The sequence below is a fragment of the Sus scrofa genome, chromosome 16 (assembly GCF_054392235.1).
Source record: "Sus scrofa isolate SSC_HxYL_T2T_F1_AM1 chromosome 16, Sscrofa_HxYL_maternal_Yorkshire_Landrace_v2.0, whole genome shotgun sequence".
Classification (NCBI taxonomy): domain Eukaryota; kingdom Metazoa; phylum Chordata; class Mammalia; order Artiodactyla; family Suidae; genus Sus; species Sus scrofa.
This window is the reverse complement of record NC_139398.1, coordinates 18158900-18186890: the sequence shown is the minus strand read 5'-3', so window position 1 is coordinate 18186890 and position 27991 is coordinate 18158900. Positions and strand designations below refer to the sequence as shown.

The 27991-nt window shown below is 45.6% G+C and overlaps 1 protein-coding gene across 4 annotated transcripts in view; it reads left to right on the top strand.

Annotated features, from left to right (window-relative positions):
• MYO10 (myosin X) overlaps nucleotides 1-27991 on the top strand; it is a 238328-nt gene that overhangs the window by 28774 nt on the left and 181563 nt on the right. For 3 of the 4 annotated variants that reach the window (XM_085001727.1, XM_005672397.4, XM_085001728.1), the window contains exon 2: nucleotides 22014-22112. The exons of the other annotated variant lie outside the window; for it this stretch is intronic. Coding sequence is in view for 1 of the 3 variants with exons in the window: in XM_005672397.4 (XP_005672454.2) it covers nucleotides 22014-22112 (99 nt within the window). In the remaining 2 variants the exon portion in view is untranslated. The remainder of the gene's footprint in view (nucleotides 1-22013; nucleotides 22113-27991) is intronic. 4 annotated transcript variants of the gene reach the window in all.

Here is a 27991-nt window from a genome sequence, read left to right as displayed (position 1 = left end):
TGTGTGCGGCCAGTTAGTTAATCTTTGAAATCAGGAGTTAAATTTCTTAGTTCAACCCCTGGCGAGTTTATTCTCTAAAGCAAACAACAGATGATCACTTGGCATCGTTGGGCTCCCAGGAGCCATAAGACATATTTGAAAGTGGGTCGCCTCTAAGGTAATAGTGTCTTGTGCTTTAGCTGACCTCTGCAGCCCTTTTGTGCTTAGTGGCCTTTGTCAATCAGAGGACCTGAAATAGGCCTGTTACCCTGGCAGGTGGGGTTTTTTTTTGAGAGGGGGGCACACCCACCCACAGCTTATGAAAGTTCCCAGGCTAGGGGTTGAATCAGAGCTGCAGCTACCGGCCTATGCTACAGCCACAGCAACACCAGATCTGAGCTGCATCTGTGACCCACACCGCAGCTCTCAGCAGTGTCGGGTCCTTAACCCACTGGGCAGGGCCAGGGATTGAACCCACATCCTCACGGACGCCAGTTGGGTTCGTTACCGCTGAGCCACAACAGGAACTCCTGTTTTTTTTGTTTTTAATTGGAGAGTGGCTGGGCTTGGGATCGGAGAGGCTTTCTTCTGCTGCCCCTCATCTCCCTGCCCGCCTGCCCTCTCTCCTATTGACAGGAGTGGAACTCTGGCCCCAAGATGAGTCACAGTTGGGAAGAGGGTTTCAGGGTCAGTAAGGGAGATGATTATCCTGAGAAAATAACAGTTTTGCAGAACGAGACCAGACAAATGTATGAGGTCAAATACACTAAATTCTTGAAAGTATTTCCTTTGGAGGGCTTGGAAACCAGTTTTCAGGTTTGCTGAAAGCCGGTCAGATCCATCGCTAGAAAAAAGGATCTAGACCGCCCTCCACAGCAAGTGTGATTCATTGCTTTGTGTTAGTGCATGAGATGCGTGAGACTCTTCTTGTTCACAGTGGCTCTGGGCTGCTCTCAGGCAGTTTGTGTTTTAAGTGACTGAGTGATATTAAACTTGGAGTTCCCAGCCCGGCTTTGCTGCTGCAAGGACTTCAGCTCTGGAATACAGATCCTCCCATTTGAACACACAATTCCCCTTTGTATTTTTATCGGCCCTTCTTGTGCCATTTATCTCTCTCTGCATTTTATTATGGCTGTTTTCTGTATTTACTAGCTTTGTCTCTGATTAGATTAAACTCTTGGAAAGCAGACTGTTTTTTATCCCTTTTCAGGCTGTTGGGTCAGGTTCTCTGAGCCAGGTGCTGGGCTGGGCTAGGCTGCTTTAGTAATATTCCCTTATTTAACCCCTTGTTTATCATTGGCGTTTTTGTACAGTAGTGGCTCAGGAAAGCTAAGTGACCAGAGAGGCAGAATTCTGTAAGGTGAGGAGGAGGGACTTGCCTGGGTAACTTACGGGATGTAAGTTACATGTTATGAAGCCTTTTTTTTTTTTTAGGAGTTCCTGTCCTGGCTCAGCGGAAAGGAATCTGATTAGCATCCAAGAGGACCAAGGTTTGATCCCTGGCCTCCCTCAGTGGGTTAAGGATCCGGCATTGCCATGAGCTGTGGTGAAGGTTGCAGATGCGGCTTGGATCTGGTGCTGGTGTGGTTGTGGTGTAGGGTGGTGGCTATAACTCTGATAAGACCCCTAGCTTGGGAACCTCCATATGTCTCAGGTGCGACCCTTAAAAGACATAAAATAAAGCTTTTTTTTTTTTTTTTTTTTTAAAGAGAAAAACCTTTCTCACCACTTGTTCACTCTGGGACATTGGGCAGGATTTTTAGTGGCTCTGTGCCTTGTTGCTCACATCTGTTGAATGGGGGCATTATTCATTACTCGTTCTTAAGGCCTTAGAGTTAAACCAGTTGGTGCACTTGAAGTGCTTAGAATGGCAGCTGGCACTTGGTCAGGGGGGTCTCCTGTTACTGTTATTTTCCAAGGTTACTCAGCCACTGGGGAGATTGGAATCTGGTTTCCTGGATTCCGAAGCCCATGTCCTTGTCATTGAATTCTGTGACCTCCTGACCCTGGCTCAGTGCCTTGTCAGCCAACAAGGGCTAAGTCAACATTTATAGCAATGTCGAGTGAGTGAATGCATTTGGAATTTGGGTGGTGGTGGTTCTTCAGGTACAGTGCATTTGCTTAAAGGGGACAGTCTTCCATGGGATTCACGAAAGAAGTAGCACCAGGCCAGTGTTCTGGAAAATCCTTTTGGACAACCTTCACCTGGGCGAAAGAAACAAATGGCTTCTCAGATCAGTCATTTTCCATGTGGAAAATACGGCTTCATGAAGATCTGGCTCTAGAGGCTTCCAGGGAGCCACGGCACTGTGGGGTGGCAGAGTGGGAGTTCCAAGTGCTCTCCTATCGTCTAGAAAAGGAGTCTGGGGGTAGCTCAGTAGGGCTGGTGGTGAGCAGACCTGGCGCCTGTGGTCCGAGATCGGTAACCCTGCTCATTGGAGCAGCTCTGAAAGACGGCGGGTGTTGGTAGATATCCACTGTGTTTTTTAGGGTACAGCTATCACTGACTGGTTTCTACAGAGTGAACCCCAGAATCTGTAATACAGGTTTTCTCACTGTACAAGGAAGTTTAGAGGAAGTGAGACACAGAAGGTCGAGATCATTGTTCATAAGGCAGGGCCGGCAAGAGACAAACACGCTCTCCTAATCCAGCGTCGGGATGGGTGGAGTTTGTGTCGAAGTCCATCCTTCTGTCCTTCCTAGTAGAGGTGGTGCCGGCCCTCCCATCCTGCAGGGAGGCTGGCATCACATGAGTTATTTCTTTAGGTGCTAGTTTCTCCGGCAGGGGACAAAGGTAGGGCGAGTAGGCCAGGGCCTCCCAGAGTGGGTGAGGTTGATGCTCAGGCTACAAGAGTGCGTGGGTTTTGCTGGCAGGGCATCAGGTAGAGTGACACAGTGCAAGCTGGGTGGGACCTGAGAACAATCCAGGTGAGGCTGAAACCTGAGGAAGGGGCTGGAGCACCTACAGTCCATAGTCAGGGGAGGGAGTTTGTTCGAATGGAAGAGGCTTTAAGCAAGGCAGAGAGGTGGGTTTGCAAGGATGATGCTGGTTCCAACGTGCTAATAGGTTGAAGAGTGCTGATAGGTTGAAGACGGATAGGGCTGGGGGTGGGGGATTAGGGTGGGGAGGGTCTCAGACTTGGGGAGGTGGTGAGAACAGATGGCCTGGCTGGACTTTTGTCACCGGATGGAGCCACCCCTGGGTTTTGAAAAGCCGGTTTGCCTCTCAGAGAGGCTCACCTCCCTCTCTGCTGGGCATTTGCGTAAATTTACCAGTTTTTTTTGCAGTCTGTCTAGCTTCAGATCTGTGCACACTGGGCTCTAAGGTTGATTTTAACTGTTATTCAAGCACATTCCACTTTCTAACCTATAGCTCTTGGAAACCCCTGTTAAAAACACATTTGCTTTGGACAACCCTTCTTACATATGCAAGACTTTTTTCTCTTGCTGTTATCACATTCAAAATATCTGGTCATGGTTGGGAGGACGAGAGGGCAGTTTTGGGGTGAAAGCACATACTTTCTGCTGCTTGATGTATAATTAATTGTCTAGTTTTATTTGTCTTAACTCTAAGCCACCAATAATTCAGATAATGGGCTGACATGTACAATTAAGAGTTCAAGAATTTAGAAAACGTAACTGCTGAAATGGCTGTGGGTTTTGAGTTACAGTAAACAAACAATGTTTTTCTTCTTCCCTTTGGTAAAAAAATGTCACAGGGCAATTTATGTACCAAGTTCCCCCAAGCTGTTTTCATCATCTTATATACTGGGGCATGAGCATTCACAGTCTTAGAGCAATTCAGATTTATTGCTTTCTTTTATTGTTATTTCAGAGGTAGAGAAAAAGATTTGTCCTTTTATCTTTCCCAGGTGAATGTTGAACTAAGGTAGGTGACGTTGGGGCAGGTGATGAGTAACTCATACCTTTGCCGGTAGTCACTGGGACATTTTATATATTCCCTAAAATGGGAAAACAAAAAGGAGACATTGCATTCATGCCTTTGTCCACACACCACCATCTTAGCTCAGAAAATTACATTTCTGGGAGTTCCCACCATGGTCCAGGGGGTTAAGAATCTATAGCAGCTCGGGTTGCTGTGGGCATGTGGGTTTGATGCAGCATAGGTGCAGCTGTAGCTTGGATTCATTCTCTGACTTGGGAACTTCCATATGCCATGGGTGCACCCATTAAAAAAAATTTACCTTTCTGGAGTCTGGTAGAACTTCATTCTTGGGTATGTAGCCACTAGTCGTATGTGGCTGGTGGGCAGTTGAAAAATGGGTCTTCTGAATTGAGATGTGCAGTGAGTGCAAAATACCTATCAGGCTTTGAAAATCAGTATAGAAAAAAAAAATCTAAAATTCTCAGTTTTTATATTGATTACATGTTGAAGTTATAATCTTTTTGCACCTGTGCGGTTAAATAATAGCTATTATTACAAAGAATCCCACCTGTATCTCCCCCCCCACCAAATGTGATTGCTAGAAAATTTAAAATCCATGGCTTGCATCCGTTCTGTTGGGGAGTGCTGGTCTAGAGAGGCATGTGCACAAGGAGGGAGGAAGGGTTCCTAGGGAGCAGGGAGCTCCTAGAAGTTCTGTCTCTGGAATCCTGTGAGCTGTGTGTGAGGACTCCAGTCTGCCTGACCCCCAGGAGAACATCGCAGCTTCTTCTGTTACTTTGCTCAGGGTCTCCAGGCCTCCTTGGCCTGCAAGCAGTGCTTCTCAGAATTACTCGACTTATCTCCCAGCCTGTGATGGATGACAGCAGCAGGGCACCCGTCCTTGTAGGTCAGTGCTTTCTTAGAGCACAAAGAGTTCAAGGAGTTCTTGAGATGAGTGGGGCCTGTGGAGTTTAAGGGACACGCATCACATGCTTGATGGCATTTGGAGGCTCCCTCCGATCGTTCCCAATTCTGGTCTGGCCACCCAGGCACCTTTTGTTCTCGCCACTTTTCTAGGATCCACTTGCATTTTACACAGTCCTTTTGGCGGGGGGGGGATGGGGGGGGCGTTTGCTCTTTGCAGGCAGATGAGGAAGTCTTTGAACCCTTTTGGCTCTGCCCTTCAAAATGGTTTGGATTTTGTAGCCCAAATGGAACGTGCCCAAGAGAGTAGTCACTGTCACCCGGGAATCGATGCTTTGGAGATGAGTGGTGGTCTCTTGAGATTTCCAGTGTCTGTTGACAAACTGCCATGGCCTTTGTAAGAGAACAAAGAAGATTGGGTTGTACAGACATAATTGGCCCTCGAGTTTGCCTGCTGTTGGCGAAAAGGAGCAGCACACAGGCATTTTGTGGAAGTCTGATAAGGAAGATGCGTTGCCCCTGGAAGAGGCGAGTTGTGGTTGACTGTGGGTTTATGTGAATTTGTCCAGGGATCTTGGCTTCACACACCAGTATGGTACTTTGCATGGGTCTTGGAAGAAGGACGTGGTGTTTTATTGGTGAACCATTGCAGTGATGGTGGTACTGCAGAGTCCCTAAATAATGCTAACAAAGGATGTTTTCTTTTACAAAGGGTGCATTTTTTTTTTCTTTCTTTCTTTTTAGGGCGGCACCTGCAGTATATGGAAGTTCCCAGGCTAGGGGACAGCAACGTGGGATCCAGGCTGCATCTGCAACCTACACCACAGCTCACAGCAGCGCCGGACCCTTAACCCACTGAGCAAGGCCAGGGATGGAACCAACAACCTCATGGATCCTAGTCGGGTTCATTAACTGCCGACCCATGAAGGGAACTCCAAAGAGTACATTTTTAGCTAATGTTTAGCAAGCCAGTTCTGTTTTAGGTGCAGTTTTCCCTTTTTCTTTTTAGGGCTTCACTTGTGACTTACCCAAGTTCTGGGCTAGGGGTCAAACTGGAGCTGCAACTGCCGGCCTATGCTACAACCACAGCAACACTGGATTTGAGCCGCTTCTGTGACCTATGCTGTAGCTCACGGCAACTCCAGATCCTGAATCCACTGAGTGAGGCCAGGGATCGAACCTGCATCCTCATGGGCACTATGTTGGGATCTTAACCTGCTGAGAACCCAATAGGTGCAGTTTTGTGGGAACTTCTAAAATAATTTTAAAATAACGTGTTTGGAAATCACTTTCAACCAAGTAACACTTGGATTGCCACGAGCATTAGTTATTGGAGTAAATTAAGAACAGTAGAGAGGTCTGCCCATGCGTGTGTGTAATAAATTACTCCAGAGCAGTGCATTCTGTTTTTTGGGTTTTTTTTTTTTTTAATATTTTATAAACATCTTTTATTCGTCTAATATTTTTGTTCAAATCAACTTTCTTCTGAACATACATACTGACTTTAGCTAATTCCCTGCATTGATACAATTTAATTTCAACATTTGATATACTCCGATAATCTAACAGTGCATTCTGTTTTGTGAGCAGGTTGGTTACATTGTAAACTTGCCTTTCTTTTTCTTTTCTTTCTTTCCTCCCGCCTCTCTTCCCTTCTGGTTTTGCTGGGATCTATTATGTCCCCCTCTTGGGGCCTCTTTTTGGGTTGGTGGTTTTAACCAGCTGTACTAGTTTAAGCTGGAGCTGACTGTGCAGGGTTCTGAAAGGGCATCCAGTGTTTCCTGGGAGTCAGAGGAGTGAGAGTCTCTGAATTGATGGATCTGGGGGGTGGGGGGGGGGGGCGTTGGGTCACCCCCCTGAAGGCCGGGTCGCAGAGTCAGGGTGGGGCCCCATCCCTCCAGCTCTCTCTCTGCAGTTGGTCCCTGGACACCGTGGAGGGTTCAGAGTTCCACCAGCGACTGGTTCTGCTTTCGAGTCAGAGACGAGAGCCTCCCTTCTTGACCGATTCTGTCCCGTGATAGTTGATTGGATGTTTGCTGGGTCTGGCGTCTGAGTCATGAGCTTCCTCTCCTGGAGCTGCTTTCCTGCCGTGAAGGAGAGGAGGGCTCCATTTTTCAGAGGGAAGAGGTGACCCCTGGGAGCTGGGGTGGCTTAGGAGCAGAATCTAGCCTCAGCGTCCAACCCTGCCTGACCGCCATCCTGTCCACCTGTCCCATAGGAGGAGCCGTGTGTGTTAGGGTTCACCCTGGTGGGGTTTCCCTGCCCATGAGCTTCTGTTGCTGGCCATGAGTGGGGCAGTTAGTGTGTGTGTGTGTGGGGGGGGGGGCTCCAGTTGTGGCTGGTGGGGCTTGGGAGGGATGGAGTGCGGCAGGAGGGAGGACTGGGTTGCCAGAACCCACTCCTGGGAAATTTCCTTTGGCCTCTCGCTGGGGAAGCAGATCTTGCTGGACTGAGCCTGTTGTTGTCGCCTCTGGCCTTCAGGTAGTGAGAGGTTTCCTAGCAATGAGAAAGGGGAGCAAAGGGCCTTCTTATTTGTCGGCGGCCACGTTGGTCTGGGTGGGGCCTCGCATCTAGGAGTCGGGGAAGAGGCTGGCGAAGAGCCAGGAGGATCTGGGAAAAACTTGCCTCAGTGTCAGGACTCAGAGCTTGGTGTCACCTGCCCTGATGGCACCGGGTGGGTTTGTTTGTAGGCTGCAGACTTCGCCGTTCCCACCTCTGCCCTTTTCAACGCAGCCTGGTCCATTCTTGTCCACTCCAGTGAGGTCTTTTTTTTTAGCCATGCCTAGGGCGTGTGGAAATTCCTGGTATAGGAACCCAAGCCGCTGCAGTGACAGTGCTGGATCCTTAAGTCACTGAGCCACAAGATAATGCCACCTGAGTCGGGTCTTAACTATAGCTCGCAGACCCTGTTCTGCCCACCTATCGATCTTTCTCCAAGAGATCTTGAGAGTTTCTGAGCTTTGAGTGACTCAGAGTCTTACAATCTGAGATGAATGAAAAGTCTGGTCCCTCAAAAAGACTTGGCTGCTGTGTTTCTTTGTGCTTGTTTTTTTTTACACACGTGGTTGGAAACAGGTCTGTTGCATTGGAAAACAATGTGCCATGGCCCCCATTTTATTAGTAAGCAGGGAGGCAGTTTTAGTCTTCAGTGGTTTCCAGTACCTGGTTGGCTAGAGTTTAAGACTTTTCTGTCTTGGACTTGACGGAGGCGAATGCCTTTGTTGTTTGGTGTGCGGGGCTGTTAATAGTTTCCAGATGGTGATTAAGTAGAGCAGGTAAGCCACTTTAGAGTGCATCATGGTCTACACTGGTTCTTGACTAGTTTTTGCAGAAAATTGGACCTTTCAACTTGAGGCTTCTGCCAGCCCGTGGGAGTCTTTGGTTCATCCTTCAGAGCCCCGCTCTTGGTCAGCCTGCTTCCTTTGCCAACACCCTCACACGTGGGTACTCTGTATGTGTCCCCAGATGAGTCCTGTGGCATCAAATTTAAATGATCTTTTTAAACTTCGTCCCTGTTGGACCTCAGGTTTCAGGAAGTCAGGTCTATTCAGAATCTCTGTCCTGTGTCTTGGGCCCAGCACGTCTGTTATTCAGTCCGTTAGTGGCCACTACGGCTCTCTGCGGAGAATTCCTGATTATCCACTCACCTTCCTTCTGGAAGTCAGCCCTTTTAACCCCCATGATACTCCGGAGGGAGGGAGGGTTTAACCTCTGCTCTTCTGTAGATGAGGAAACTGAGGGCCCTAGAGGCTAATTTGTCCTGGGCCACGTGCTTAAGAGACAGTGAGGCCAAGATTCCCATTCAGGCAGTTTGAGCCCTGGATTTGAGCCATTAGTTGGAAATCACTGCAGTTGAGAAAAACCTAGGATGGTCCCCAGAGGGTACCTGACCCGTACTCGTCAAAACTGCCAAGGCCTTTAAACTCTGTCACGGAGCAGAGAAGCCCTAAGGAGGCCTGGCAATGACATAGAAAGTGCTGGGTGGAATCCTGGAATAGGAAAAGGAACCTTAGGGGTACCTGGCGTGAAATCCCCGTGAAATATATACGGTTGCGTTCAGGCACCCGGGTTGGCCCCTTGGCTGAGATGAATGTGCCATAGTGATGTAGGATGTTACCAGTTTGGGGAGCCTGCGTGAAGATGTGTGTGGACTGTGTTAGCTTTGCAACTTCTCTAAAATCTGAAACTATTCTAAAATAAAAGGTTGACTTAAAAACAGCAGAATCACAAGCATTGTATTCTGTGGCTTTTCTGGCCTGTCATATGCCAGGTGTTGTATACCAGGTGTGTTCTCCTCGTGTCTTGTACCTGCCTTCTGACGGGCAGGACTGTATCCTTGGAGAGGAGTCTTGGATTTCAGCCCACATTTGTGATGGAGATATAACCTGGCATTGCCGCTTGGCTGGTGGATATGCTGCCTTTTAAAGAAAATGTCTTTCGTACCCAGATCTCTATGGAACCCGAGAAGAGATGGAATGGGTTTTGGCACAGGGGAAAAATAATTTTATTTAGATAAAATCTTGATAGATGGGAGTTCCCGTCGTGGCTCAGCAAGTTATGAATCTGACTAGTGTCCATGAGAATGTGGGTTCAATCCCTGGCCTCGCTCACTGGGTTAAGGATCTGGTGTTGCTGTGAGCTGTGGTGTAGGTCGCAGACGTGGCTCAGATCCTGCGTTGCTGTGGCTGTGGTGTAGACTGGCAGCTGCAGCTCGGATTTGACCACTAGCCCAGGAACAACTTCCTTATGCTGCAGTGTAGTCCTAAAAAGCAAAATAAAATAAAACAAAATCTTAATAGGTATCGCATGGAACAAACACAGTCACTTAATGTCATTTAAAACGCTTCCTCTTCAGCCTCTCCCACCCCCACCCCATCACCTTCCCGACTAGGTAGAGCTTGTCTTTGTAAGTTATTTTTAAGTGCTTCATAGCTGGAAAGCAACCAAAGTTGTACTTTTGGTGGTTTGGAGGCAAGGTCGGTTCCCATGGTTAGTTAAACCAGGCCTGTGTGTTCTTAGGTTCTGAGGCGGGGCGTTCAGAGGAAAGTGAAATTAAAGCCATACGATGGCTGAGAGCCATCCTGGGTGTGACCCTGGAGGGTGCTGGAAGCAAGACCCCAAATATAGATACTGCCACGTTGTGTCGAGGGCCCTGTGGCTTTGGAGCGAGTGCTTTGGTAAGCCGTCTCGTGGGTTCTTCTTGTGCTTGTACCACAGACAAATTAGATGATGCCCTGTTTTGTATGGAAAAGTCGCAGGTGATGAACAACTGTCCTGAGCTACAGGTCGTGGCACTGGGATTTGAGCCCACACTTGCCGGAGCAGCATCCAGTGTGATTCCTTTGGCCTCTTTCCACTCAAGTCTTAAGTGGCCCTGCCTGTCTGTGAGCAGCCGGGTTCCTGCAAGTGTGACCGTGAGTTCCCTGGGCAGTGAGCAGGGCACTGCGGTGGGATTTGGGATTGTGAGTGAATTAATACTTACCCCTCATCTAGTGTGTCCGGCCCTATTCTAGGTCCTGGGAGTTCCTTGGCAAGTACAGCAAACCCCGCCCCCGGCTCCCATCCTGGTACAAATGATAAAAGTCCTGGTATAACATACATCACCTAGTCAAAGTGCTAAAATAACTCTCATTTTGTTGTTCAAGGGAAGGCATTGTAAAACTAGTTGTGGGCATTTACATGAGTCTTTTTTTAAAAAACAGCTGCACCTGCAGCATATGGAAGCTCCCGGGCTAGGGGTTAAATCTGAGCCGCAGCTGAGGCCTGTACAACAGCCATGGCAACATCTACGACCCATTGCCTCTGCTTTTGGCAACGCTGAATCCTTAACCCACTGATCCTTAACCCACAGCGAGGCCAGGCTTGAACCCGAATCCTCACACGACACTGTGTGGGGTTCTAGCCTTCTGAGCCACAATGGGAACTCCTCCATGGTTCTCTTGGTGAGTGAATTGCTTTCTAGGTGTCTTCTGAAGGTCCTCTAGCAGCCATTTGTCTGCTGCAAAAATAATAGCTGCTATTCCTTTGTTTGTAAATGATAGAGACTTGGTAAAAGCCAGTGAAAACTGAAAGGGGGACTTTCTTGGTGTCTGTAATGAGGGAGATCAGGGGTGAAGCTGGCCTTTGGGATAACTGGAGCCATGACTTGAATGAGGTCAAGTAGGGGCCAGCCTCCTTTCCTTGTAGCTGTTTGTTTCTCTCCCCCTCTCCTCTGTTTCATTTGTGAGATAATTTGCATATCACAGCAGTGAGCCTTTTAAAGTATCCAATTGAGTGGGTTTTGGTGTGTTTGCTAAATATGGTATTTGTATATTATTAGCATATGTTAATCTATACAACTAGTTGTGCAGTCATCACCATTCTCTACCCTCAGAACATATTCATCACTCTGGAAAGAAACCCCACACCTGGGAGTTCCCTGGTGGCCTGGCAGTTAAGGACTTGGCATTGTCACTGCTGTGGCATAGATTCGATCCCTGACCAGGGAACTTCTGCATGTTGTGGGCGTGGCCAAAAAAAAAAAAAAAAAACCCACAAAGAAAACCCCACACCTATTAACAGTTACCCTCTGTTCCCAGTCACTGCCTGCACCTGCCCTAGGCAGCCAGCAATCTGCCCTTTGCCTCTTTGGCAACCAGCAGTCTGCCCTCTGTCTCTATAGCTTTACCTTCCAGGCATTTCATACACACAGAATCATACACTGTGTGGTCCTTCTTGACTGGCTGCTTTCACTTAGTGTCATGTTTTCAAGGCTCATCCTTGTAACATGTTTCAGTTCTTCACCCTTTTCATCCCTGAATAATACTCCCTTCGCTGAATGTACCACATTAAAACAAAAATCTGTTCCTCAGTTGATGCCTGTTAAGGTGGTTTCCTCTTTTGGGGCTGTTGTGGAAAATGCTGCTGTGAACATTTGTATACAAGTTTTTGTGTGGCCATATGTTTTTATTTCTCCTGGGTATATATGGCTGGGAGTGGAATTCCTGGGTCATAGAGTAACTCTGTGTTTAACTTTTTGAGGACCTGCCAGACTGTTTCCCACAGCAGCTGTGCTGTTTTACGTTCTCACCAGCGTGGTAGGAGGGTTCTAGTTATTTTCATGTTCTCACCAACATGTTATCTGTCTCTTTGGTTGGGTTAGATGATCTTGTAAGCATGTCTGACTTCAGGAAGTACGGTTTTATGAACAACGTGAAATGTTTTTGAAATTCAGTAAAATTCCGCAAAGGAATCCATCGTATGTATAGAGCTGGAACGAGAAATTGCTGTTTTAAGTTTATTTACTTCCTACTGTGTCCTTGGGTCATTCATTTTTATGAAGTAATGACAAACTCCTGTTCCAAGTAAGTGTGTGTGTTTTTTCTAAAAACAGATGGTAGCCAGAACACAGCCAGGATTTCATGAGATTATCTTAAAAGTTTTTGTTTGTTTGTTTTTTTTGGAAGAAATTGTTCTTGTCAAGAATAGGAAAGGACAAAACTCTAGGAAATAAGAGGTAAAGGACCTCTGGTATTAGGTGCCACAAAAGAGTGAAAACACCTTGTGATGGTCTTTTATTATCCCTTCTGTATCGCCTACTGTTTCCACTAAAAGGAAGAATGGAATGCAGTTCTAAAGCCAGCTGTTTTGTTCTGTGTCCCTCAGAGAGGATTTCCCACTAGTTTTTGAGAGTTTGGGGGACAGATTTATTCCTTTTATAAGGTCTGTATGGCTTTCTCCCAAGTTCCTACTTCTCCTTCTTCTGCTCCTCCTGGTGCGTAGTAACTTTCTTTGGAAGAACGACTCTAGGAAAAAAGTATTATAACAAGCATAGAGTTACCTCTAACATACTGTAAATATTTTAGAGCAGAAAGGATTTTATATACTGGTGAATCTTTCAGAGTCCCTGGTACATAGGAGAGGACTCAGACGATGCTTTCGGGAAGAATGGGCTTGTGGAAGGGTGGTCAGATGGATGATGGATGGATTTATGGGTGAAAGGATTTATAGATGATTGAATGACTTTTAGGTTGTTGGCTGATTATTTAGGTCCCTTTTCTTTCTCTCTCTCTCTCTCTCTCTCTCTTTCTCACAACCACCCACGACATATAGAAGTTCCCAGGCTAGGGCTCAAATTGGAGCTGCAGCTACTGACTTGCCATGTCTGTGACCTACACGACAGTTCGCAGCAAAGCTGGATCCTTAGCCCACTGAGCGGGGCCAGGGATCGAACCCACCTCCTCATGGATACTAGTCAGGCTTGTTACTACTGAGCCACCATGGGAACTCCCTTTGGGTCCATTTCCTGTTTTCTTTTCAACATATATGTGTTGGTTATGTGATGATTGGTTAACTAATGGAATAATTTGGTTTTTATTCCTGAGATTGTCACATTCCTGCATGTCTGAGATTGTCTTAGCAACTTGGAGATGTCTTATTTCTTACCATGTTCAGTTGTTTCTGGGATTATTTCTAGTCCCTATCGTTTAAAAGAGTAACTGAAACATTGTCTTGAGGCATTTGTGAGGAAGGTAGGGAAAAGCAGAATATAAAACCAGGACAATTAGTTGGTGAGTTGGAACTCTGTAATCAGGGGAATAAACTCCTTAAAGAATAACAAGTTTAGGAGTTCCTGCTGTGGCACAGTGGGTTAAGAATCTGGCTTTTTTTGGAGTTCCCGTTGTGGCGCAGTGGTTAACGAATCCAACTAGGAACCATGAGGTTGCAGGTTCGATCCCTGCCCTTGCTCAGTGGGTTAAGGATCCGGCGTTGCTGTGAGCTGTGGTGTAGGTTGCAGACACGGCTCGGATTCCGCGTTGCTGTGGCTCTGGCATAGCCTGGCAGCTACAGCTCCAATTAGATCCCTAGCCTGGGAAACTCTTTATGCCGCGGGAACGGCCCAAGAAATGGCAAAAAGACAAAAGAAAAAAAAAGAATCTGGCTTTTTTTTGCAGCATTGCAAGTTCGATCCCCAGCTCGGTGCAGCACATTAAGGATCTGATGTTGCCAGAGCTGTGGTGGTAGGTCATGCTGCAGCTTGGGTTCTCTCTCTGGCCCCTGAACTTTTCATATGCTCCAGGTGGGGTTTAAAAAAAAAAAAAAAAAAAAAAAAAGAGTTACAAGTTCAAAAATTGTGTGTATTGCCGCTTAGCATACTTTGTTTTGGTTTTGAGCTTGATTGGGGGTGGGGAATATCAGTTGGCCTTTGTATCTTTACCTGGGAACATTGAGCTGAGGTTAGTTTACTATTGGCAAAACTTTTTCCTGTTTTCTTCTTTTTTCCCCCTTTCCACCCCCTACTGTAGAAGTGCTTTTCATGATATTTTCTGCCTGGAGGCTACCACTCGTGGTGGTGACGGAGGTGATTTTATAGGTGGACAGTAGGAAAGAGTATGGATGACACGCGAACCCTCTCGCTAAAGGTCCAGAGGCAAGGGACAAGTTGTGAACTTTATAGTGGTGATGTAGGCAGGCTCCGTTTACAATCACGCTGTTTTTTATGTGTGTTTATGGTAGATGTTTGGGACATTGCACATCTTCCTGTGCGAGTACGGCTATAAATCTATAAATGATCCCAAGGCCCATGGGCAAGCCCAAGAAATGATGATGATGACATAGCTGACAGCTACAAATGCACTACAGCTACAATAGCTGGACAACATTCCTTATTTTTTTTCTTTCTTTTTTCTTTTTAGGGCTGCACCTGTAGTATACGGAAGTTCCCAGGCTAGGGGTTGAATTGGAGCTGCAGCTGCAGGCCTATGCCACAGTCACAGCAACACCAAATCGGAGCCTCGTCTGTCACCTATGGTGCACCTTGTGGCAACGCCAGATCCTTAACCTACTGAGCAAGGTCTGGGGTCGAACCCACATCCTCATAGATTACTAGTCAGATTGTTAATCTGCTGAGCCACAGTAGGAACTCTTACATTCCTTTTTTAGGGCCACACCTGCAGCATAGGGAGGATCCCGGCTAGAGGTCGAATCGGAGCTACAGCTGCTGGCCTACACCACAGCCACAGCAACACAGGATCCGAGCCGTGTCTGCAGCCTACATCACAGCTCACAGCAACACCAGATCCTCAACCTACTGAGCACGGCCAGGGATCGAACCCGCAACCTCATGGTTCCTAGTCGGATTTGTTTCCACTGCACCATGATGGGAACTCCCCTACATTCTTTATTTTAAAAAGCAGTGCCTTGCCTTGGAGTTGTCTTGTGGCGCAGCAGGTTCACGATTGGCATCGTCATTGCAGTGGCTCCCAGTCACTGCTGTGGCGTGGGTTCCACTCCTGGTCTGGGAACGTCCACATGCCGTGGGCATGGCAGGAAAAAAAGGAAAAGCGGTGCTTCTCAAGACTTCTCTAGGCCAGTCAGGGATGTTCCACAGCACTTCTCACATCAACTTGGGGCGTGATTGCGGTGGGGTGCAGGATTGTGTCTGTGAGTTCTGAAGAAGAGGGTCAGCAACGCGTTTGCCTCTGGAATTTAATGGTGGCATCTGCTCTGATGGCTGTAGAACAGTTGTTCTTGGCATTGCCTGTTATAGTAAACCAGCACCGTTGCTGTCCCACAGCCATGGTGACATGTACAGACTTGGGCTCCTTCTCACACACGTATTTCTGACATTTGGGCTGTGGGCTCATGGCCTCCCGTTATTCCTTTTCCCTCCTCTGCAGTTGGTGCCGGCCAGGCATTAGCGGAGTTCTGCTCTGTCTGTTGAGGACGGAGCCTGAAACCACCCAGGCTCCATACAGGGCTGAGCAGAACTGGGCACTTGGAATCAGACACAGTTGTGCAGGAAGGCGTGCCAGCCTCAGGTCTGCCAGCTCACGGTCATGAGGAAGAAGTGAGTCAGGGGATTGCTGAGCCCTGTGGATGCACAGACCACCCACTGCCATGGGGATTTGCAAGTGACTGTGGCTGCCCAGCTTGCTCTGCTTTTTCCAGGTCCCCTCCCGAGGGGCGCCGTCTCCACCGGGGAGCCTTGGTTTCCACCTTCCCCTTTTATTTCCAAGCCTCTTGGGCCTGCCCCCAGCCAGGAATGCTCCTTTGTCCCAGCTGCTTGTGTTCACACTGCATATTTCATTCTCACTCTTCTGCCTGGCGATGTTCTGCTTCATGCCCCGCCCCCTGCCCCCCAATTTCCAAGCACTTGGACAAGTTTTGCATTGAGGTTTGCAGGCACTTGGGGGTTGAACTTGCTCCTGGGGCGAAAGAGCAGGGGTTTTGGATGGGTTTTGTCTCTGCAGTTCCAGTCATCTGCATAAAAACGTGAAGTCCGTTCTAAAGGTGAAAAGTGCATTCAGAAAACCTAAAACGGCACAGTGGACAGAGGCGGGAAAGGAGAGGGTCCCCCTGGTACTGCCCTCCAGCTGTCTGCCTGGGACCCCATTCTTTCCTTCCTGGAAGGGAGGCCCCCTCCCTTCCTCCTGGAAGCACCAGCCAAGGTCACCGGAAATTAGCTCTGCCCCAGGTATACTGTGTCTGGGCTGATCCTCCTGCAGGAGGTTGTGGAAATTCCTAGAATCGAGAGCGTGGAGTCTGCTTTCAGTTAATGGTTTTGAAAACTCCTTCAAAGTGGCTGTGGCTCTAGAACATCCTGCTGTTCTAGACAAGGGTTCCCACCAGGACAGTCCCCTCCCCCACCACAAATAATTACCTCCCCAAATGTCAATAGTGACGAGGTTGAGGAGCCTGCCTTAGAACTTCGTATGTTATAAATGCCTCCTGCCCTTTGAGTAATAAAGATTAGAAAACAGAAACATCTGTTAAGTCGATGACACGGTATCCATGCTTCCAACAACAAAGATGATTCTAAAACAGGAGAGTTCTCACTCACATGTGGGACCCTCCCCAAAACACCCCCAGTTCATGATACAGAGAACAGATTAGTGGTTGCCAGAGGTAGGGGTGGAGGAGTTGGGAGAAGAAGGTCAAAAGGGACAAACTTCCAGTTATAAAATAAATACGTCCTGGGGACGTAGTGTACAGCGTGGTGACTATACTTAATAACACTGTATCGTGTATTTGAAAGTTGCTAAAAGAGTAGATCTTAAAAGTTCTCTTAGGAGTTCCCGTTGTGGCTCAGTGGTTAATGAATCTGACTAGGAACCATGAGGTTGCGGGTTCGATCCCTGGCCTTGCTCAGTGGCTTAAGGATCCGGCGTTGCCGTGAGCTGTGGTGTAGGTCGCAGACGCGGCTTGGATCCCGTGTTGCTGTGGCTCTGGTGTAGGCTGGTGGCTACAGCTCCGATTAGACCCCTAGCCTGGGAACCTCTACATGCTGCGGGAGCGGCTCTAGAAAAGACAAAAACAAAACAGAACAAAAGTTCTCTTAAAGAAATTAACTGTGTGGGGTTGATGGATAATAAGTAGATTTGTTGTAGTGGTCATTTCTCAATATGGACAAAGAAATCATTATATTGTATACCCGGAACTAGTGTTCCATGTTACTTATACGTCAATTAAAAAATGTTGTCTAAGTCCTTGTACCAACATACATCACCTACATCCCATTTCTCGAATTCAGCGTTGTCAGGAACAGGGAAGCTCCTCCCCCAATGTCTGAGTCTATTAGACATCTTCTAGGTGAGGTTACTTCTTTAGTAAGTCATTGCATTTAAAGCTGAATCTACTCCAGATTTAAATAGTCATCTTAATTTATGTTATCCATTACAGAGTTATTTGACAACTTTGCCTTTAAAAGAGCAGATTACATTTCAGGAACAAATTGTGACTTTATGGCTTATGTTGTTGGAGACTCCTGAACTGTGGTACTTAACATGGGCCAAGCAAGCAGTTACGGGAGAAAAATAGGTGTGGTGCCCTGTTTTGGGTCTGCGGACTGAGTTGTGTGTTTGGCTAAAGAATGTTCTCTTTTCTGTGAATCTGTCATTAGAACATGCCACACAGCATGGTATTTAAAGTCCATCATCATTATCTCTTTTTAGGGTTGTTTTCTTACCTTATTTTTAAACATTTTTTTTTCAATGTTCAGGAAAGAAAATCATTCTTAAAATCAGAGAAATGTAGTTGTTTTTTAAAAAACTTTTTTTTTTAAAAGTGGGGCAACAGTATGTTGAAATCTGTGATAGTGATTTTTTGTTTGTTTGTTTGTTTGTTTTGTTTTTGTCTTTTTTTTTTGCTATTTCTTGGGCTGCTCCCGCGGCATATGGAGGTTCCCAGGCTAGGGGTCGAATCGGAGCTGTAGCCACCGGCCTACACCAGACCCACAGCAACGCGGGATCCGAGCCGCGTCTGCAACCTACACCACAGCTCACGGCAACGCTGGATCGTTAACCCACTGAGCAAGGGCAGGGACTGAACCCGCAACCTCATGGTTCCTAGTCGGATTCGTTAACCACTACGCCACGACGGGAACTCCTGTGATAGTGATTTTTATCTTCCTTACCTTAAATTAGGATCAGCAAATTTTTTGTGCAAAGCATCAGAAGGTAGATATTTTAGGCTTTGCATTGCTACGTTGTGTTTCCCTGGTAGCAGGAAGGAGCCAGGTACAACTTCTTGCCCGAGGAGGCACAGCAAGTCACAGACAGTTGGCTGGGGATTTATGATAATCTTCTAGGGGTGGCGTGGGGCAGTAACGGAGATGAAGATGCCCTGTACCACAGCCTCTTCTGGGCATGAACTTGGATGAGTCTCCTGTAGTATCTGAGCCCTCCAGTCTATGTTAATGAAGAGCAGGACTTAATGGACCCAGGACCCATCTTCAGAGTTTTAACACAGCTCTTACATGTAGTCATTAGGGGTTTTGTGTGTGTGTGTGTGTGTGTGTTTCTTGACACTACCATTGCTCAATTAGAGAAACATGATTGGATTTTCCCATTATGGAATAGTTAAGAATGTTCATGTACCATTGAGAAGTATATAGGCTGGGAGATTAAATTTTTTAAAGGATTTGAAGTGACCAAGGTATAATTAGCGTACAATAAAATTCACTCATTATTGATTCACAGTCGAATGAGTTTTAGTGCATTTATACAGTTGTGCAGCATCAGCACAATCCAGTTTTAGAATAGTTTCATCCTCTCTGGCCCAGGTCCTTTTTTGACATTCAGGCAGTGTATCTCCTGGCCCCCACACCCTAGCTCTGGGCATCTCCTCATCTAGTTTCTGCATCTGTGGATTTGCCTCTTCCAGAAATTTCATATATATGGACCCCTGTAATAATGTACTTATTTGTGTGTAGCTTCTTTCGCTTGGCATCATGTTTTTGAGATTCATCCTTATTGGTGATTCTGTGATTTTTTTTTTTTTTTAATTATTGTTACTAAGGCTTCCATTGTGTAGATGTATTACATTTTGTTTCTATACTAGTTGATGGGCATTTGAGTGTGCAGACAAAAAACTGTTGCCTGCCATTCCCATAAAGAGTGAATGTTGCCCACTGTCAGCCACTGTAGCTGCCCCCAACGGTGCACCCTGAGGGGAAGTCAGGATGGAGAAAAACAGGATACTGGCCTTGACCGTTAAGGTGCATATCTAAGGAACAGTTTCAATGACTCCAGACTCTTGCATCTTTACATACATAGAAAAGCACTAAAATCAGTAACTTGAGATGTCTGGCTTTTGTGATGAACAATAATCTTTTGATATTCAACTACGTTCCCCCCCCCCCCAGCAAAAACTCCTATATATCCTGGCTCCTCCTTCACCTCTTCACACCTGTAAACTCAGAGCTGAGAGGCTGTCTCCTGGGCTGTAGTCCTCAGTCACTGCTCCCCCAATAAAATGTAACTCACAACTTTTAGGTCGCTCGTTTTTCTTCAGTCGACATGTGATTTCCTAGTATTTGACTATTCTGAATGATGCTGCGATGAATATTTGCTTACAAGGCTTTTAAAAAACTTTAAAGTAGGTGGATGTCTAGGAGTTGAATCGTTGGGACGTATGGTCAGATTATGTTTCGCTTTTTAAGAAACTGCCAAAGTGGAAGTACTGTTTTATATCACCATCAGTTTCTCCATGTTGTCACCAACACTTGGTATAGTCAGTCTGTTTTTTAATACAGCCAGGAAATCATTTGTTGGCACTGGAAGAATGGAATCTCTCTGAACGTCTTTTTTGAAGAAGACATGTATTCTGAGCCTCCCTATCTTCCAGAATTGCTCTGAAAGATCAAAGAGACGGGAATTTATGTGCAACTGCTTTGTCTTGTAAAACTGTTCTTGGTGATTATGTGCAGGAAAGCTTTTGGAAGTTAAATTTAACACATATCTGTCTCAGATTAAGATGAAAACATCCCAAGTTTTAATAAAATGTGTATTTTATGATCTAACTTGTTCCACCTGCTTTTCAAGGCATATTTTTACTCTGATGGTGATTCTTCTCCCTGTGCTAGGAGCTTTCTCCATATGCCTGCATTGTACATTAAATTATCAGCCTTCTTTACCAATGATAGAATATAATGGTTTGCATGTGGTGGGCACATTTTTCTTCCCCACTCAAACTCAGATGGTCTGGTAAATGTCTGTCTGTGAGTTCGTTTTCAAATGCCTGTGGGTGGCCTCTTTTTCTGAACCTGGGCATATGTGTTCTATTCGAATAGGATGGAAGCAGAAAGTCTGGGGCTGAGAGAAACCATCGAGAACAATCTGTGTAAAAGTATCCATTTCACCATTTCACCAGTTTTCCTTTGCAATTCTGATTCTATGAAAATTGCTGTTTAAACTTTTTCGAAGAACAAAGGGAGTGTTTTGCATGCATTTCCCTTCCTATCTGTGGAAGATACCTACTGCTGCAGGTTTAGGAAAACTGGCCAGTGGGCTCTAGATTTGAAGTCAGGGCTGGGTTTTGTAAAACGTGCTTATCAGTGGCTCTCCACACATGTTAAGACCTTTGGACTAAGGAAGTTGAACTGTATGTTTGATTATGTAGGACTGTGTCTACAAAGGGCTTTATAATACTTTCAAATTAGTTGACAGAACGTTGTAAATCAACTATAATAAAATTTTTTTAATGAAATTCATCAAATAAAAAAATAGTTCTTTTAAATTAGAAGATGAAAAGAACCATAACCATACTAATCTGAATAGCTAGTGAACACCCAGTAGTTTCTTCAGACTTTTTATTTATTATCCTTGAAAACCAGCACTTTTTATGTTATAAAATCAAAGAGGAAATGCAGCCTTGAAAAGCTAAATGTTATAGTTGTCATTTCATTTGTCCAGTGGGAAACTAAAAAAGGGAAATGAAATCAGTGCCAAAAAATTATAGCTCAGGTTATAACAGGAAGATCTGGAAGTTGCTATGTCTTGGGCTGTAATCCCAAACTTTGGGGTCCTTAAGTGTCGGAATCCAACCAAAGTTCTTACCAGTGGATTAGGCGCTGATGTTTACTACAACTTAATCCGTCTTTCGGAGAGTCCAGGTGACACGTGGATTTGGTACAGATAGGAAGTCAGTGAATTGTCCTGATGCCCCCACGTTGACAAGTGCACGGGGCTCGGACCCAGGAACGTGGGAGCCTGAAGACCCCCAAGAGTTCTCGCTCTGGGCTGAGGCAGTGCAGTGACCTGGTGAAACCTGGGGTTTCTGGATGTGTGATGCTGGGCAAGTTTCTTTACCTCTAGGCCCACTTCTCCATCTGTAAAATGGGGTGATCATGGCGCTTGCTTCACAGGGTGTGTGTGAGTGAAGTGTGATAATCCACGCCAGTCAATTGGACTTTAGTACTGATTTCTCTGTACTTTGTTTTCTTTCTCACTGGGGCTCTTCCCAGCCACCCTTGGGGATAGTTAAGGCTCCTGGTGATACTTGCTTGGAAGATTCATTCCTTGCTTGTTTGAGAGAGACATTTCCTTTTCAAAAGGGGATTTTTTTTTTTTTTTTTTTTTGTCTTTTGTCTTTTTTGTTGTTGTTGTTGTTATTGTTGCTATTTCTTGGGCCGCTCCCGCGGCATATGGAGGTTCCCAGGCTAGGGGTTGAATCGGAGCTGTAGCCACCGGCCTACGCCAGAGCCACAGCAACGCGGGATCCGAGCCGCGTCTGCAACCTACACCACAGCTCACGGCAACGCCGGATCGTTAACCCACTGAGCAAGGGCAGGGACCGAACCCGCAACCTCATGGTTCCTAATCGTATTCGTTAACCACTGCGCCACGACGGGAACTCCAAAAGGGGCTTTTTAAGGAATGTAGTAGTTCTAGTCATTTTAAGGGTGGTGTTTTAGCACGAAATGCAGTCCAAACTCACAGTTAAACTCTGTTTGTTTTGTTTACAGGGAACACGGGTCTGGCTGAGAGAAAACGGCCAGCATTTTCCAAGTACTGTAAACTCCTGTGCAGAGGGCGTTGTCGTCTTCAGGACAGACTATGGTCAGGTGAGCTCATGTCTCTGCAGCTTCTGACATCCATCTTCGGCTTCCTTGCCCCTATGTAAGGGCAGGTGTCCTCACTCCTCCCACCCTCATACCTTAAACATCTTCTCCAAGTGATGAAACAAAACCCCAAAAGGACTATGTAATGCACAGCTTGAGTTTGCGGGAGATGGCAACAAAAAATTCTCCCAAATCGAAATCAAAGTGTTCCATCCAGTCTCGGATGGAAGAGACTACACCTGGCTGGTGTCCTTGCTGAGGATCAGGAGAAATCAGGAGTGTAGAGTGCAGGCAGTTTGAGAACAAAGTTCACATACACTGATAACTGCTGATTGGCTTCATTACCACTTTCCCTGAAAATTTGCAAACTCTCCTTAATGTTGGAAATAGCAGCCTTCCAGTGAGACTATAGCAGTGTCCTGATCCCTGTAAAACAAGATGAACCAAAACACCAAACTGAGCATCCTTGTCCACCTTGCAAAGCTACTGAAGAAGCGCCCTGTGTTTGTGGGAATCACTGCTCCAGGTTCCCCGTTCTTGAGGGAAAAACAAGTGCAAAGCCCCATCAGCAAAAACAAAATTTGTGAATTCAGAAACTGGTTCATTGATTATATTTGGAAAATCATGAAGGAAACCCAGCTTCTCCATTTTATTAGGAAACTAATTAAAAAAAAGTTTTATTTGAAGTCTAGTGATTTACAATGTTGTGTTAATTTCAGGTGTATAGCAGTGTGGTTTGGTTATACATATACGCACACACACGTGTGTGTGTATTCTTTTTCAGATTCTTTTCCCTTATAGGTTATTACAAGATACTGAGTATGGTTCCCTGTGCTATACAGTAGGTCTTTGTTGTTTATCTCTTTTATATATAGTAGGGTGTATCTGTTAATCCCAAGGAAGTCAATTTTAATCTTACAAATGGGTCCCTCCTTCAGAGACACATATTAAAATTTGAGACGTAAGAACTAAAAGGACATCATATGCCAGTATTTGAAACTCATAGTTTCTGAATTTCTTTTGCAAGTTGTTTTGAGAACAGAACTTCGGCGTCAGTGATGTGCACTTGGTAGAGCTGCTTGTAGATCAAAACCTTGAGCAGAGATGGTCCACGTGGTGGTACCTTCCTTGTTTCTCAGCTGAAGGAGCAGTAATGTTTCTGGGCTACTTTGCAATTGTGTAGTTTCTTTTACATCTGAGAGTTTTGAATGACTCTTTAGTATTTATCTGGTGAAGATAAAGCTGTGGGAGGGTGGATTTGGAGTGAGGGTGGGTGCAGGGATTGGGGGCCAAAGAGACCACATGTCTCATGGTCACTGCTGCCCAGCCTGGTCTCTTTCCCATCAGGTTCTCAGTAGTATGGGAAGAGCTATTAAACTGAGGACTGAGTGACCTGGCCAGCATTTCTCCGTCTTGCCTTCACCCCACCTCTCCTGCCTTCTCATGTTCCCCAGAGGAGAATTCAGTTCCTTTTCAGGCTTGTAGGTGCTTCCCAAGATGATATAAAAAAGGAAAACGTATTTAAACAGTGTACCTGACTTGACCAACCTTAATGGATTTCTTTTCTTTTGGGGGGACTTATTTTTTAATCCCAAAGATACTTTTCTTTTTTCCTCCACCAAAAATTATGGCAGAGAAGACTTACTGTTAAAATTCCACCTTAGCCATGTGGAGGTGGACGGTGCAGTGTTTAAAACACACACGTCACTGGACATTAGAGCCCTAGAACTTTTTCATCTTGCAAAGCTGAGCCTCTGTACCTCACAAACGCTTCATTTCCTCATCTCTCCACCCCCAGCCTTGGTAACTACCTTTCTACTTTCTGTCTCTGTGAATTTGACTGCTTTAAATACTTAGGAGCAGAATCATACAGTATCTGTCCTCTGTTGCTACTGGCTTGTTTCGCTGTCTGACAGGGCATCTTTCAGGTTCTGAAGATGCTTTCTGTTCCTATCAAATGACGCTTTGCTCAGCAGAGGCTTCTAACAGCCACTGGCAACCTCTGGGTGCTACTTACTGCCTGGAACATGTGGGCTGCGGTCTTGGTCACATGACATCCTTGCCAGCTGGTCGATGGGCAGCCCTCCTTGAGGTGGGTGTGGAAAGGGGTGGTCAGGCCAGTAGTTCCTTTCCCTCTTGACAGTATTTATGGACTGTGGGTTTAAAAAGAGCTGAACCAGAAAAGTATATATACTTAAACATGAAAACAACTCCCAACTTTGACTTCAGATCTTTAATCGGTCACCCAGTCCTTGGTCTTACATTGTCTGCTCTGTCATTCCCAAGTGTAACAGGTGTAATTAGCTTGGCGACCCATGTAGGAAATACAGGGTTTAAAATATGAGAAAAGTGAGACAGGTTGGAAAGACGTGGATCTGACGTGGATCGGGAACTGGCAGTGGCCACAAGATTGTAGTTTCTCTCTCCTGACTTAGTTCTTCGTCTCCTCACATCTCAGGTTCCCTGTGGGACATACAGGCGTGGCCAGCAGAGATTAGGAGAAGTTTGTTAACCCGTCCTGGCGCCTGGGACAGGAACACCCACTCTTTAACTGGGCAGGGATTGATTCTTGAAGGAATTAGGGCCAAAGATGTAAAGCCTGGCCTTGTCCTGGTCAAAACTGGCTGTGTTAGCTTTTCAAGGTATTGGCTAATTTCAGCCCAATTCGATGTCAGGTTATTGGTGTTTCTGAGGGGAAGGGAAAATGGAGAGTTGTTGAATGCATAAAATATTTAATTTAATTTATTCTTAGCCCTTCTTTTTTAATTTCTTTAATTGTTTTTCGTTATGGTTGATTTACAATATTCTATTGATTTCTGCTGTATGGTAAAATGACCCAGTCATTCATATATATATATATATATATATATATATGTATATGTATATGTGTATATATATGTGTGTGTGTGTATATATATGTATATGTATATTTCTTTTTCTCACATTATCCTCTATCATAGTCCATCACAAGTGACTAGATATAGTTCCCTGTGCTACAGCAGGATCTTGTTGCTTATCTACTCCAAATGCAATAGTCTGCATGTATGAACCTCAAACTCCCAGTCCATCCCACACCCTCCCTCCTTCCCCTTGGCAACCACAGGTCTGTTCTCCATGACCATGAGTTTGTTTCTTTTCTGTAGATAGGTTCGTTTGTGCCATATTTTAGATTCCAGGTATAAGTGATATCATCTGGTATTTGTCTTTCTCTTTCTGACTTCTTTCACTTGGTATGAGAGTCTCTAGTTCCATCCATTTTGTTCTTTTTTATGGCTTAGTAGTATTCTGTTGTGTATAGGTGCCACATCTTAACCCACTCATCTGTCAGTGGACATTTAGGTTGTTACCATGTCTGGCAATTGTGAATAATGCTGCAGTGAACATAGGGGTACATGGGGTACAACATTTTAATTTTGGAAAATGGAAAAGTTCTGAAGATGGATCGTGGTGATGGTTGCATAGCAGTGCCAGGGTCTTTAAAGCCTGAGCTGTATACTGAAAAATGACTAGAATGGCAGATAGTATGTTAGTATGTACATATAACCACAAGAAGAAAAAGATATCAGTGTTTGAGGTCAACTGGTAACTGGTAAAACCTGTCAAATGCGTATTTTTCTGTATCTTTATAAACAATTTCAGTAAAAATTTTTGTTACCAAAATGTGACCATTTCAGAGTCCGTAGGCAGCTTACAGACTATTAGTTTAATTACCCTTTGGTTTAGAGAAGTGCATCCCTAACTTTACAGTACAGGACTCACTCGGGGTCTGGTTCCTGATGCAGCTTCTGATTGGCAGGTCTGGGGTGGGGCCTGAGAATCTGCATGACTCACAAGCTTCCTGTGGAGTGTGGATGTGGCTGGTCCAAGATTCGCATCTGAGTAGTGAAGATTCCCAAGATACTGCCTAGACCTGCTTTAGCGTCGTAGTTACAGTGAGGAGCAGGAAATACTCAGTCCCCCTAAGTGTCCCACCAGGGCCACTGCTATGGAGGAAGCAAAGGGAAGGAAAGAGCTTCAGGTGTAAAATTTCTCCTAGGCCTTTAGAAGCTTTTCTGTTCTCTGTCTGTCTCCACCCCCAATTCCAGCAATCATTTCGCCTCAGGTGCGTCCAGGGATTGTGCTGGCTGCAGTGAAGTTAGGTCTCGGGTGAATTAAAAAGAGGTTTTCAAATCCCATTTAGTGTTGGAAATTCAGCAGAGCCACAGGTAACTAAAATCCCAAAATGGGGCCGTTGGGGACATGAGGCCGTAGGAGAGAATACTCTTGTTTTTGGTGTGAGCACCCAAGAGCCCTCTTTCTTATTTCATTCAGTCTCAGTGTTTTGCACATTCACTCAGCTGTTTCGTTTTGTTTGGGGCCAGGGAGATAGTTTTATATTCATCTAAAATTCCAGTGCAGGAGTTTCTTTTGTGGCTCAGAGAGTTAAGAACCCCACTAGTATCCAAGAGGACACAGGTTTGATCCCTGGCCTCGCTCAGTGGGTTAAGGATCCGGCATTGCTGTGAGCTGTGATGTAGGTCTCAGATGTGGCTCAGGTATGGCTTTGCTGTGGCTGTGGTGTAGACCGGCAGCTGTAGCTCCGATTCAACCCCTCGTCTGGGAATATCCACATGCCGCAGGTGCAGCCCTAAAAAGACAAAATAAAATAATAAAATAAAATTCCAGGGAGTTCCTGTTGTGGCACAGCAGAGACGAATCTGACCGGTAACCATGAGGTTGTGGGTTTGATCCCTGGCGTTGCTCAGTGGGTTAAGGATCCGGCATTGCTGTGAGCTGTGGTGTAGGTCACAAACACAGCTCAGATCCCTTGTTGCTGTGGCTGTGGTGTAGGCTGGCAGCTACAGCTCCGATTCAACCCCTAGCCTGGGAACCTCCATGTGCTGTGGGTACAGCTCTAAAAAGAAAAAAAAAAAAAAATCCAGTCCATGCTAAAATGTAAGCTACTATAGGTGGGTCTCAGGAATACAGAGGACCAGAACATTCCCATTCAACTCATGCTGTCAACTTCTGCTGTCCTTGTTGTGAAGTGTTTACAGATAGGAAGAGAAATGTTCAAGTGACATGGTCACCTTGCTGAAAAAATTCAGTTGGGACCTCTCAGGTTCAGCGCATACGGGTCTGGTCAGCACGGGCTCGGAAAGTTAGAAATGGCTTTGTCTTTTTGCACCGTGGGCTTTGGACGGAGTTTTAGGAGAGCACCACGGTTCTGCAGGGTGCAGATTTGGCTGAAAAAGACCCACCCTGGTGAAAAGGGTAGGGTGGAAGTTGGCATCGAATGTTTGTCTTTTCTGAAATGTTCACGGGCATGTGGGCCATCACCAAGCACTCTTTAAGAACACTGCAGAATTGACTAAGTTCTAAATGATTTTTCACTTTGAGAATCAACTATTTTCTCTTCTGGCCTAATTTGATCGCTTGGAAATAGCTTAGAGGGATTGTCAATTTAACTAATGAATTTTGGGGGGTAGTTGTTTAACTTGCCCCAGTCAACTTAACCCAGTTACTCTCTGTGGCAGTCCTGTTGTGGCTTCTGAAAGGTTTTACTCACTGGGGAATTAATCGTCTCAATCTACAAGTTGTTGTCCGCCTCCCTGTCTTTCTCTTCTTATTTGCGCCAAGTATGATTAGACTCGGTTTTAAAAGTTCTTCTTCTCATTTTATTAGTCCACAAAAAAGCCATTACAGTGCCTGGTACTTTCAAGTTGTTCCCCCCAACCCCACCCCAAGACAGTCAGACTTCCTCAGGCCACACAGGAAACTCAGCCCTAATGATTTATCATCACATCTCTCATTGAAAGCCATCTCTAACCTTTTGGGTTTGACCTTGACTTTGTCCTATTGGCCTTAACACTCTGGGCCCAACTTTGTGAAACTTGATGATA